The sequence below is a fragment of the Eurytemora carolleeae genome, unplaced genomic scaffold, assembly GCF_000591075.1.
Source record: "Eurytemora carolleeae unplaced genomic scaffold, Eaff_2.0 scaffold1255, whole genome shotgun sequence".
In the NCBI taxonomy this organism is placed as follows: domain Eukaryota; kingdom Metazoa; phylum Arthropoda; class Copepoda; order Calanoida; family Temoridae; genus Eurytemora; species Eurytemora carolleeae.
The window spans coordinates 40,654-53,441 of record NW_019397142.1 but is presented as its reverse complement, the minus strand read 5'-3'; the positions used below and the strand labels follow the sequence as shown (position 1 = coordinate 53,441).

General features: G+C 32.3%; 2 protein-coding genes across 4 annotated transcripts in view; both read left to right on the top strand.

Annotated features, from left to right (window-relative positions):
- Positions 1-1,641, top strand: part of LOC111712295 (serine/arginine-rich splicing factor 2) — a 4,819-nt gene extending 3,178 nt beyond the window's left edge. Inside the window, exons 4-5 of one of the 3 annotated variants that reach the window (XR_002767419.1) lie at positions 729-1,154; positions 1,551-1,641. Coding sequence is in view for 1 of the 3 variants with exons in the window: in XM_023486867.1 (XP_023342635.1) it covers positions 729-1,092 (364 nt within the window). In the remaining 2 variants the exon portion in view is untranslated. Of the gene's footprint in view, positions 1-728; positions 1,301-1,320; positions 1,429-1,550 lie in introns of those variants that run through there. The other 2 variants (XR_002767418.1, XM_023486867.1) reach the window with 2 other exon arrangements.
- An 8,083-nt stretch (positions 1,642-9,724) lies between these two features.
- Positions 9,725-12,788, top strand: part of LOC111712290 (uncharacterized) — a gene marked incomplete in the record, with an annotated part of 8,909 nt that continues 5,845 nt past the window's right edge. Inside the window, 3 exon segments of the mRNA XM_023486863.1 lie at positions 9,725-9,864; positions 11,217-11,290; positions 12,178-12,261. Of these exon segments, the coding sequence (XP_023342631.1) occupies positions 11,236-11,290; positions 12,178-12,261 (139 nt within the window).

Below are 12,788 nucleotides of genomic sequence, written 5' to 3'. Positions count from 1 at the left end.
TCCACCCGGGGGGGGGGCGGCGGGGGGGGATAACTTAGAAAATATACACCCCTGGATTTGCGCGTTTTTCTTCATGTTTGTTCAAAACGCGTTTTTATTAATGTTTGTTCAAAACGCGTTTTTTTTTTGAAATATAGAAGCATCAAAGAAATGTGTTGGGTTAAGTTTGATAGTATGAGATGTTTTCAATTATTTTAATCCGTGGAAGCTGACAGTAATTGTTTTCGGCGTGAAAATATTGGAGCAGGATCTTTAACACATTTTACAGAAATTTTTATCATATAATATCAGAGTAGTCATAAAAAACGGGGGAAGACATATTTTGCACAACACATAAAATATTTTTGGAACATTATTTATTGTCTTGTCATTTTCCAACAATTTCCCAAAAACTGATAGTTATGTGAAAAATGTTCAAAAAAAAAATTAAATAGAAATTTTACTGACTTAGTTTTTAAATTCTTGAAAATTTTAATCTCAAACCTCTTTTCCCCTTTTTCTTGGTGTATCCATGATCGGATCTGCTCTCAGGGAAACCGGTACGATTGCATAATTCCACTCTCATTTTCTTGTGGATATTTTTATGAAAACTGAAGAAAAAAAACATATTCCTTTCATTTTTTAAAAAAGAAAAATGTACGTATCGCCGAGAAAAACAGGAATTTTAAAAAATGCTTGCATAAACTTGTAGTCGCACTATATATCTTGATTATAAATTATATTTTTAGGGACGATGCAGAGGACGCCATTGATGCTCTGGATGGTAGAAAGTTTGATGGTCGTGAGTTGAGTGTTCAATATGCTCGCTACGATCGACCTGATCGCGATTACGGTGGTGGTCGAGGTGGGGGTGGTGACCGAGGGGGTCGAGGCGGTGGCCGTCGATCCAGATCAAGATCCCGTGGAGGTCGGAGAGGAGGTCGATCCCCGGACCGGTCTCGAGGCCGTGATCGTGATCGCTCTAGGGATCGTAACCGCTCCCGAACTCCGCGGGATCGCTCTAGGGATCGCAAGAAATCTCGATCTAGGTCTGTTGATTCTGATTCCCGCAGAAGACGTCATTCCGGGCGATCTGATCGATCAGACGACTAGACACCAAGGAGATGAAAACTTCCTGATTGCATTCAACTCATTTATGCATTGAGATAATCTCGGTACTTTAATATACTGTAATCTTATCACTTTGTAACCCTCCCCTCCAGCAATTCTGTATTTAAATGTTAGTCTTCCCCCCAAGCTTAATCATGAAATATTGTAATGTCCATTAAAAGAAAACTGAATATAATCCTGAATTTGTAAATTTATTGTATTATTTTTTAGCCCTTCCGGCAGCACCGGAACCATTAACGGGAGTCGGGGGGAGAATTCGGAGATTTTCGGGATTTTTGGAGATTTCCAGTCGGGAGACCGGCGGGAACGGGTCGAGAATACTACGCGGGAGCAGCGGGCGCAGATTTTCGGGGATTTTTTGTCGAGATATTTGGAGATTTTTCCAGACTCAAAGGTGCTGGTTGGTAAGATTATTTTTCAGGACTTTAATTTTACTTTAGGTACAGAATGGACCTTTTCTCAAAATTCAGTCACAGCGTTTTAATTTGTTCTCAAATGTTTAAGTTCTTCAATAAAATTTTGAGCTTAAAACTTGTTCTTTTTTAATTGGGAAGAAACTGGAGTGAAATTTAAAGGAAAATTTTTAGCACGTATGCAAATTGTACAGGGTTACCCAAAATGAATAAGATTTAATTGACTACATGAATCTATTTTAACTATGATGGTTTGAAGAGCTTAGTCATTTAAAAGTTAATAAAGACAGGGGTAGATATTTTCGCGAAAAAAAATCACCCTCTCACCCCGAGTTTTACTCAACCTCACTCCCTGAGTTTGACTTTGAAAAATATGCAAAATAAATATCCCTGAAAGAGAAATATGTTGTACAAAAGCTGTGGAGAACCATCGTATGTAAAAAAAAATTAAAACATTTCGTAAAGTAAGATAGAATCTCGCACTTACGGTTAACCCAGTACTATTTGTATTTAAAGGAGACTGGAGACGAATTTTCAAAAACTTCAAATGACGCTTATTTAGAGAGTTGCCGCATAATACACAACGGTACCTTTAAACCTTTAAATGTTTCTATTTTGTTCTTGTAAAAATTGATGTTTTTCCATTGCGGGTTTTTTATCTCGATAACTTAGGTAATTTAAAAATTTATATCTTATTTTCACATGTTTAAGGGAGTGTCCGGCAATGTATGGTGGTTGAACTGAGATTGGAGTATTGTAGAAACAGTTCTTAGGATCCATTTGAGTCATATAACGTTTCCAGTTCCACGATGTATAATTACGTTTGAGTGCAAAGTTGACGTTCAAAATCATGAATTTTGGTGGTTACTGTTTCAGAACAGTTTTATTTTTTAATTAACGACAGAATATATTCTTTAGCAAACTTGAAAGATGTTAAACATATTTCTAAAAAGACATTTGTCAGTAAATCAATGCTAGAATCAATTATTTCATTTTCATCATATTGTATTTCTTATTTTCTGTGAATTTGTTCGCAGATTTCTACAAATTCTCCTAATGTCGTCTTCTCAATAAAAATTCCAGAAGTTCATTGTTAATAATAAGAGATCATAGAAATTAGAAACTAAATTATTTTCGATGATTACTTTCTCAAACTGTTCCTAATCAACTAAAACAACTAATTAGTTAACTGTAGAATTTTGTTCACATTTTTTGTCGTCGTTATTTAATGATTTAAAAAAATCGATTATGGAAACGCACCCACCCAAATTCATGATTTTGAAGGTCAGCTTAGCGCTCAAACTCAGTAAGTATACGTCGTAGAAAGGTTATTTATGTCTCAAATGTGTCCACTATACTACATGTTCGGTTCAACCACCATATATTGCCGGTCACTCCCTTTAATAAGGAATTAAGGACATCGTTGTGAATCGGAATTGTATCGTTTTAAATGGAGGGTTACTTGAAATTATTCGTCTGTTGTCCCTTTAAGCAGGAGTTTTATTCCTTTTTTCTCAGTTTCTCACAAATGTGAATTTTTCTAGTTGTTAGTTTTATGTAAATATGTTAGGATACCGTGGAGACTACATAGATTATGATTCACCTTGTGCGTGTTAGAATCCTATGATTTAAACGGCAGAATCTGTTTTAATAAAAATCCACCCCTATATAATACACAGAGCTTGGTGAGATGTTTAGAAATAAGTTAACGGGCCGATTAATACATAGTTATAATGCAAGGAAAGTTAATTGCGGTCGCGTATACTCTGCGTACATATTGAAACCAGTTCTCTCTGGGCGGAAGTTGTAAACAAGAATAGATGCATGTACGTTTAGTATCCGAGGAGGTTAAAAGCATTACATTTTATAATTATGATAATTCACATACTAGTTTCCTATGACCAGAATATTTCATTGATTTTTTATGTGAAAGATGGATCCCATGTCAGGCTCCGGCGTCCGTCTTGTGTTTACATTACCGCCCAGTGACAGTACACTGCAGTACAAAAGAGGCGTACACCTCTGAAATAACTTTCCTTGCATTAAATCCCTGGATTAATATTCCGGATCAACTTCATATGTAATGATCGTCCCGTTAATGTTTTTTAAATGTCCCAAGGGTAGATTAAAAATCAGTTAATTTTCAAAGGTCGTTAATTGTGCATAACACTCGACGGTTTTTGAAAAGGTTCCTTAAGGTCTTTTACGTGTTCAAATTCGAAACCCTTATTAGAACTTGTTTTCTGTTCTGCATTCTCAGTTTAGTAGAGAAAAATTATATTTATTAAAGATTTCCTTTCTTTTTTCGTTTATTGAAAAAAAGTCGGCTAGATATTACTCAAACTTTAACCTTATTCAATCCTTAACTAGACTTTAAACTGAACATTAGCAGCTGCATCAACATTTTTGTTTCAACTAAGTATTTTTTTTCTTTCTTTTTAACCGAAAAATCATATATTTTCCCAAATTCAGCGTAAAAGAAACCCTAGGGTAATGATTTTTAGCAAAATATATACCCCTGAATTTTTAGTCCTTAAAAACACGACTGATGTTAACGTTACGAAGTTTTTTTCAGGAAGTTCGGTTTTAGACTTTGAACACTTTTTAAAATTTTCCAAATATCAATTTGAAAAGTTTGCCGGATGTAATCTTTTATTATAAGCTACTCTTTCCTCATTCATTAACTACATAGATTACAGAAGTCGTCCTTTGTAAGGGAGATTCGGTTTTCAAAAACGTTTGTTCAGATATCTGAAACAGGAGCTTATAATGTCATTCTCTCTGAGATCCGATTTTTTCCTGATGCTTTTAGGGAAGTCTGTTGAAATGTCAAAGTTTCTTGTTTATTATTTTAAGAGAAATTCGTTATTCTCTGAAAACGTTTAATACATTCAGGGGCGTATTCAGGAATTTGTCCAGGAGTGGTAGAGGGGCTGAATTTTTTTTTTGGGGGGGGGGCTCCCAAAGAGCACCCGTCTGGGCCCCGAAAACAATAAATTTTCCTTATCCAGTGTGGGGGGGGGGGGGGTTCCTGTGTTCCAATGAGACTAGAGACGATTGTACAGAATTTATACTATCTGTTTCCTTGCATTCACGATTACCCGCAATAGTAAACTTTTTTGTATAATCATTAAATATGACGTTAAATAACTATATCTAAGGCAGAATATATAGTTGATTTAACATTGACCTCGTCTCATTTTGAGAGTTTCCTGTCGTCTTTACCTGGAACCCTTTATGTAAAAACTAAATATAAAACGGTTTATTAGAAATAAACTAATGCTAAAAGAAATTCTAAAATTTTGTAATTTCTGAATTGCCGAAAGACGAGCTCATTGTTAAGAATGCAAAATTTTTGAGTTCTCAATTTTGTTCATTATTTCGGACAAAATTTTCGGATTGCTCTTGGTTCTTCGATATTACAAACAGAATGTTTGGTTTTCTTAACAGTGTGACACTGCTATCAGGTTTATAAATCTATTTAAATTTTGATTCAGATAAATTGAAATGTTAAAAGTGATGCAAACAGGAATATTTGATTGATGGTCATAAGCCACAACATTTATCCCTTCCATGTCACATTATCTTTTTTGTCTCCTGGCATTCATAATCTACAACCGTACGGTCCTCCGTGCCACAACATCTAAGTCTTCCGGCAATTAATTTGTTTTTAATGGTAAATTTAGTACCGAAATTTATCAAAATCAAAGAAACTGGTTTTTTAACTTTAAATGACTAAAGATAGCAGGCCGTCGTTTTTCTGGGATGACAAGTGTTTAATTCTGTCAATTTCCTTAAACCTTTCTGTTGTAGTAATCCATAAATTATTACAGGGAAACCCCAATTGTCAAAGAGAAAAACAAGGAAATCTCATTCATTCTTGATCAGATCAATTTTTTTAGGGTGCCGCGTGTAAATCAAATCAGACATGCTTCCTTTGCACTTCAAATACCATCTCACGTTCAGATATTGTGCACGTCAAACTTGGGTAAATTGCTAGAAGAATTCAAATCTTATGTTTTCAATCATATCTTCTCTCATTTGAGAGCTACAGGGTGTCTCACGGAACATGACAGTTGGTAAATAGTTTGAAATGTCTTCTTCCATAATTTTTTCCGTTGTTCAATACCAAAGACAATAATAAAATATTATAGAGGAGTCATATTATAGGAAAATTAACTAAAAAGTAAAATATATTTGAGCAAAAGATTTTTTAAACGATATAAACTGCAAACAGCCTTCAATGGATGGAAGACGACCTTCAGAACTATTTACCAACTGTCATGTTCCGTGAAACTTAAGTATATTTAAAACCGTATAGAATTTCCAAAATGTACAATGTAACAGAATAAAATCAAGGAGTCAAGAGATCACAGAGTCGTAGCAGTAATGCACGCATATATTTTTACATCTTCTGTTAGATTCTCAGAGATTGAGTTAGATATCTAACTACGTTTTTTTATTGTACATGGAGACATTTTAAATTTTTGGGTTTGAATTAAATTTAATGAATTGCTTTAATATAATTCTAAAATATATGGTTACCCACAAAGAATGATTAAATACTGACGACCCAAAAGCTTGCAGAATTGGTCGAATTTGTTCTTTGTTAAAAATTATAGTCTTTCAATGTTATATATGGATGAATTGGCAATGAAGAAAACAGCTTGCTGTTGCACAGAATCAAAAAATTGATAGATTCCATCCAGTCGTCTCTATAGATCATTTGTGAGTTAACCCTGTATGGCGTTGATACAATTTACGAAAATATTATCTTTCCTTTTTAACATTTAATTGGAATTTTTAATCATTTTGCAATTGATTAAAGATCGTACAGCAATAATATTGTAATTTTGTCCAAAAAAATGAAACGTTCCCGGGCCCCAAATAAGAAAGTATTCTAGAGCCCGCTATCCCTAAAGGCAGAAAAGGTTTTCTATAAAGAGCTGTGTAAATATTTATTTTATAGTTGCCGGCAGCTGGCTGATCAGTAGAAATATATTCACTGCATATATTTACAGCTGAAAATTAGTATTCTCATAATAAACAGGGTTACTCACAAAAGATGAAATTTTACGGAATTTATCTGTATTTTTTTACATTCATTGTTCTTTGCAGTGCAGTTTTACATTACTTTCTTAATTTAAAAATTTAACATATATTCCTTTGAAAGACAATGTCCAGGGAACCTCCATGCAAAGAAGGCAATGCCCGATTTACCATGGTACCCACAAAAGCTTTGTCTGATAAAGTATGAATTAGATATCCATGATTTTGTTTCTGTAAACTTTTCATTTCCGGTTTCTCTGCAAAAAGTGAACTAAAATTTTCATTATTTATAACAAATTTTCATTTTTATAAATCATATTTGAGACTTTGCTGTAACATTAATGTAAAGCACATTTTTTTCTGAATACAAAGGAATTTTTTTATTTACAGTCTTAAATTTTAAAAAGAATATTTAAATCTCTACAAAACCGGGACACCTAATATTACCGTTAAATGTGATCAGGACGTCTAATATTACCGTTAAATGTGACCAGGACACCTAATATTACCGTTAAATGTGATCAGGACGTCTAATATTACCGTTAAATGTGACCGGGACACCTAATATTACCGTTAAAGGTCCAGTTGTACTCTTATATTAGGTTTTTCTGATCTATATCCTTGTTGATTTCAACTGTTTATTTTCATTTCCGGTTTCTCCACCAAAGTGACTTCCGCATTTCTTGCTTATGAGAAGCAACGGGAAATTATAATAATTTGATACTTTTCGAGTCAGAAAAACGAAAGTTTCTTTCACATTTTTTATCAGATCGAAGTCACAAAGTAAACATTAAAACAATATGTTAATGGACCGCTTTGTTTCCATTATTATGTGTATATAAACTATTTGAAAGCTTGAATTCTTACTTCTAGAAAGCAATGGGGAAATTGTCAAAAATGAACATTGCCATCTTTGCATGGAGGCTGGTCACTTGAATTACGCTGACAGTCCCTTTAAGAGTGAAACAATAAGTCCCTTTAAGAGTGAAACAATAAGTCCCTTTAAGAGTGAAACAATAAGTCCCTTTAAGAGAGAAACAATAAGTCCCTTTAAGAGTGAAACAATAAGTGCCTTTAAGAGTGAAAATGAAACCCCTATCTTGATATAAAAGCTTAAATTCATCTTAAACAAGTCCTGACGTTTTTTTTGTAACAATTAAAATAAAAATCTGAGAATTTTTTTTAAAACTTTCAATCTCATTTGAGATTTTTGTATTTTTTTTGTGTAGATCAAAACACTTATTTTGGCGAGAAGAAAATGGTCAAAATAAATCAAGATGGGTATTAAAGTATTAAAAGATGATTATATGATTGTGTGGTGACAAAAAGGGGATTTTTTAAAGATATTTTTCAGAATATCAAAAAGCTAAAGTTTTAGTCGTTATCCAGACAATGCTGGGTTCCCAGCTAATATCAATATGCTTATATTTACTAGGAATACAGGAAAAAATAGCTAAAATCGTAATTTACGACCAAAGGCATGTAAACGGCGGAAGTAACTACGCTTGATTCTAAACCTAGTTTATTAATAAACTTTTATGAGAAGATTATTGCTTTTTCACTGATATCTATTTAACTATTTAGATTTGTACGAGACTCCTTGTATGGGCGGGAGGAAGGGGCGGGATGGTCTCTACCCCGCCTCAGATTGTATAAAGATTACAGGACACTATGGTAAACTTTAAATTTTTTTAATAATCTTCTCAACTTGATGGTTTTATTCTTAAAGATGGCAAGGCCTGATTTATAACGGTATCTTGAAACCTTGGTTTCTTTAAACTGTTTATTTTCATTCGCGGTTTCTCGGCGTATAATTTGTTGTTTATTAGAAGCAAAGGAGAGAGTCACAGAAATAAAAACTTTTTGAGCCAGGAAACGACATATCTTAAATATTTGTTATAAGAGTAAGGTTTCAAGGGTACCGTTGTAAATCGGACATAGTATCTTGGCACAGAGGTACACTCAATTTCTCTCTCTTTTGATATCCGTAAAATGTTTTCTCAATTGTATTGTTCAATGACAGCCTTGAAAATAAATTCTATCACACGAGAGAAATCCGCAATTTCTAAAAAATAAAGAATATGTTGTCTGCCATTTTGTAAATTAATCGGTGAAGAAAAATATTTAATAATACGTTTGAGATTCTTTTTTAACTAATATTGACTAATGTATTAATAAATAAATGGGTGAGAAATTAAGTGAAGGCCCTTTCAGTCAAGAAAAAGAACAAATCTGGCGTTCCTAGAATCAAATTTGTTGATCTAAATATTTAATCTCGAAGAGAGAGGATTAAGCATTAATCTCGATATCCACCATTCTAAAGTTCCCAGCTCTGTTTACTCGCTTGAAACTTTTCAATCTCTATACTTGGGGATTAATATCTTTAAGGGACTTATAGAGTGTAGATGTACTTTCATGCGATCCTCCAATTAAATACAGGGTGTTCCAAGAAACATGACAGTTGGTGTATAGTTTTGAATGTCTTCTTCCATTTTAAGTTAGTATATTAAAGAATTTTTGCAATGATTTACCATTCGGGACGAGCTGATTCGAGTAATAAAAAACTATATATTAAGGGCAGTTTCCCGACGCTCTAGCACCCTTGTACGTGAAGCGATCCGACTGGCAAGCACATTTATATGTGTTATACGTATGATTAAACGGTGGTCTTCAAATCTTTACCTCAGCATTAATAAGAAAGTATTTCTCTAATTAACGGTGTTGAATTCTGTCAATGTAATTATTTCTTCACTCCTGCATACATCCTCGAAGTCAGACTTTAGTGAATTAGAAATAAAAAATGATTTATTTTAAAATAGAAAAAGAGAAATAAAGGTTCTCATTTTGAATCGTCATGTAGGGTCGCTTGAAATTAGCTACAAGAAAATCTGTTTATATCTGTCTAAACTCAATTTGTTTATCTATTGATCTAATGATTATCTATTTAAACTGAACAATATTAATAAAAATGTCACATATACTGTATTTTTATGAAGAACAAAATTTCATTAAGTATGTTTTTAACTTAATAAACTGATTGTAACGAAAAAAGGGATTTCATAATCATTTGTGATACTCTATTAAAAAGTCAATGGATTCTCAACGATATTATAAAATAAATTTGTAAAATGTGATGAACATGCATTGCCTCTTTGAATTTTCTAGAAGTCAAATTGTGGATTTCAGAGAAGAAAGAAAATTACGCATTCAAATTTTGAAAAAAACACCTTTTTTTTAGTTTCAGATTGTGTAAAGAGGAAAAGTGGGAATAATGTAAATTCTATATTTAGAGGTGAGGAGAACTTTCAAGGGCGTATACAGGAAAAAACTCATAGCCCCCCACCCTCCCATCTGTTTTCCTGTATTCTCATTGTAAAATCTTTATAGTGCAGAACAAACATCAGATGAGGGAGGGGGAAGATTATTTGCATAGTTTATCTTTAGATTAGTACCGATATTGGTTTATAAATATAATGTGTTTGATTATATAAATAGGCAGAAACAAATTATATTCACTATTTTTGGCGAACCAGCAAAAACGCAAAAGTTTTCTTGGAAAATGAATCTGAACCATGTATATTGTATAAATTCTGGCCGAATTTTGTGTAAACCCCAAGAATTATATGAAATAGTTTCCGTAGCACCCAGTTTACAAGGAGAGTGAAAACTATTTTCCCCTACGCTATTACTTTATATTTTTATACAGTCAGAACGAGAAAACTTTGGAATAAAAAAACGACTTTTAGACTGAATTTATTACCCTTTAACTATTCTAATGAGCATGAAATAAATGATCTAAGAAGTGTCTAATAAAATTGTTTGCTATGTAAAGTAACATCATAATCAAATACACTTAATTGTTGGTTTAATGTCGTCTTCCTATTTCTCAGTTTTCTTGTTCTCACTCTAGAAAGTTTAAAGTTTAAATGAGTTTTCTTGAAAATAAATTTACTTCATGGTCCATAAATATTTGGCAAGACTCAATACTCTTGCTTCGTGAATAATCTTTATCTCCAAAAGTAAAATTTTTTTGTAAATTATAAACAAACTTTTACCCTCACAGGAAAAAACTATAGTAAATCAAACTTATGTATATTTGATGTTGTTCAAATGTAAATAGGTTGAAAATCAAATTATCAAGTGAATTGTGTCTGTGAAACTGCAACTTGCATAATTGTTTATTTCATGTTTATTGGACTACGTAAAATAAAAACAATCATCATCATATTCCCCTGTTTTACGGGTTTAAGGCTTAAATAAATAAAATATAATACATATATTTTATATAATATTATTTCCGAGCAGTTTCTATTATTCTATTCTATGTATCCTAACGTTGCTTATTTTGTATTTAATATTTTTTGTTTTTTAAATGTTGTATTTAGTGCGCATTTTTCAGACCATATTTAAGGAGAAGGAGATCAAGATTTTTGCAGTACATTAAAAGAGAGGGACAATAGGTTTTTACAGTACGTTAGACGGAGAGAATACATTTTTATAGTACAATAAATTACAGTAAATTACAGTACAGTAAACTTTTACTATACATCACAGGAAGGGATTTGGATTTTGATTGTATATGAGGCCCAATGTTTAGTTATTTAGCTGTCTATCAATAACAACAACAAAAACTGATAATTCTAGAGATGTATGTTCTGACAAGATGATCTGGAAATATCTTTTCTTCTTTATCTACGCTCAAATCAGTATTCGAACAGGTAAAAGATCTGCGTCTCCTCCTTCTCCTCCTCCTTCTCCTTCTGTATCAATTGTAAAGTAAAGATTTTGACTCTTTTGATTTTGTGCTTTCTCTTCATTGTCATGTTTCGTTGGACACCCTGTATCTAAAATTCTTTGGATGTGCTCAGCATTCAGAGAGGAGCGCCGCAGTTTCAGTAAAAACCTCAGATTCAAATAAGAGTAACACCCAAATAGTTTCTAGTACAATAGATGGCAACGTAGAATTTTCACAGTCGCAGTGCAGCTGTATTCTGACGTCACAAGTGTTTGTGTGTCCGACAAAATTATTAATAATGATAATTTTAGAATAAAGTGCTTATTTTACAGTAAAAAAGGTGCAATTTTATGTGTTCTTAATTTTCTGTTTTTACACTTTTTTAATTAATCTTGAAAAACAAATAATGTGAGAAAATTTTGTTTTCCTTGTTATATTTGACACTTGTGACGTCGTGTATAATTGATCCATTTCTCTGTTCTACTCTATTTGGTAACACTAAATACAAATTTCAATTGAAGTCTTCATTATCCTTTGTTCGTGTCCAATAAACGCCAAAACAGGAAATGTTATACCAAAACAGGAAATGTTATACCAAATCAAAACAGGAAATGTTATACCAAATCAAAACAGGAAATGTTATACAAAATCAAAATTAAAATAATCATTTCTCAAAGTATTTTTTTTCACTGTATATTTTTAAAAACAGATAAAATCCGTGAAATTCTTATTTTATTGAATTTCGAAGAAAACGCGACTGCTTGAATAGAAAAATTGAAAACTAAAAACTAAAAATTTAGATTGATTTGAGCTCTAAATTATAAATAATTTTTGATGATGATTTGACAATACAATGGTTTGAATGTTAAGGGCAAAGTATCGGCTGCTTCAAATGTACATCAGTAAACGGAGATAATCCTGCTTGTGAAGATCCTTTTCACAATAATGTATCAGGTATTAAAGGGAGTGTTCGCGAAAAATCAAAGAGGGTATAGACTTGCAGCGAAAAATAAAAGCTTTTGATTGCTAGTAATATCTCTTCTATCTGTTGCGTCTATAAGGAGAAAATTGCTAAAAACGACTAATAACGAAGAACGTATGTGTCCATACAAATTCAGAAAAATGAAACATTCAGCTCGGATCGTAAACAAATTAATTTAATTCCAAACAAATCATTCGGATATTGCAAACAATAGTCATCGATTATTTTTTGACGCATTCATATATAGTTGATATTGAGTAAAAGATAAAATTATTACAAGGAAGAAGACGGTGTATAATATAAAGAGCCCCGGGGAAACCAGTAATATTCATATAGAAATATGTTTATATATATATTTATCCTAATCAGTCTAGAACATGTTCTATTGTTTATTAAGATAGGTTATTGCTGGATGTATATATTGAGAATTACAGCTTAAATGTATTTAAGCTCTTCTGCTTTAAAAGTCGTACTAATATTTATTTTAAACTTATTTTTT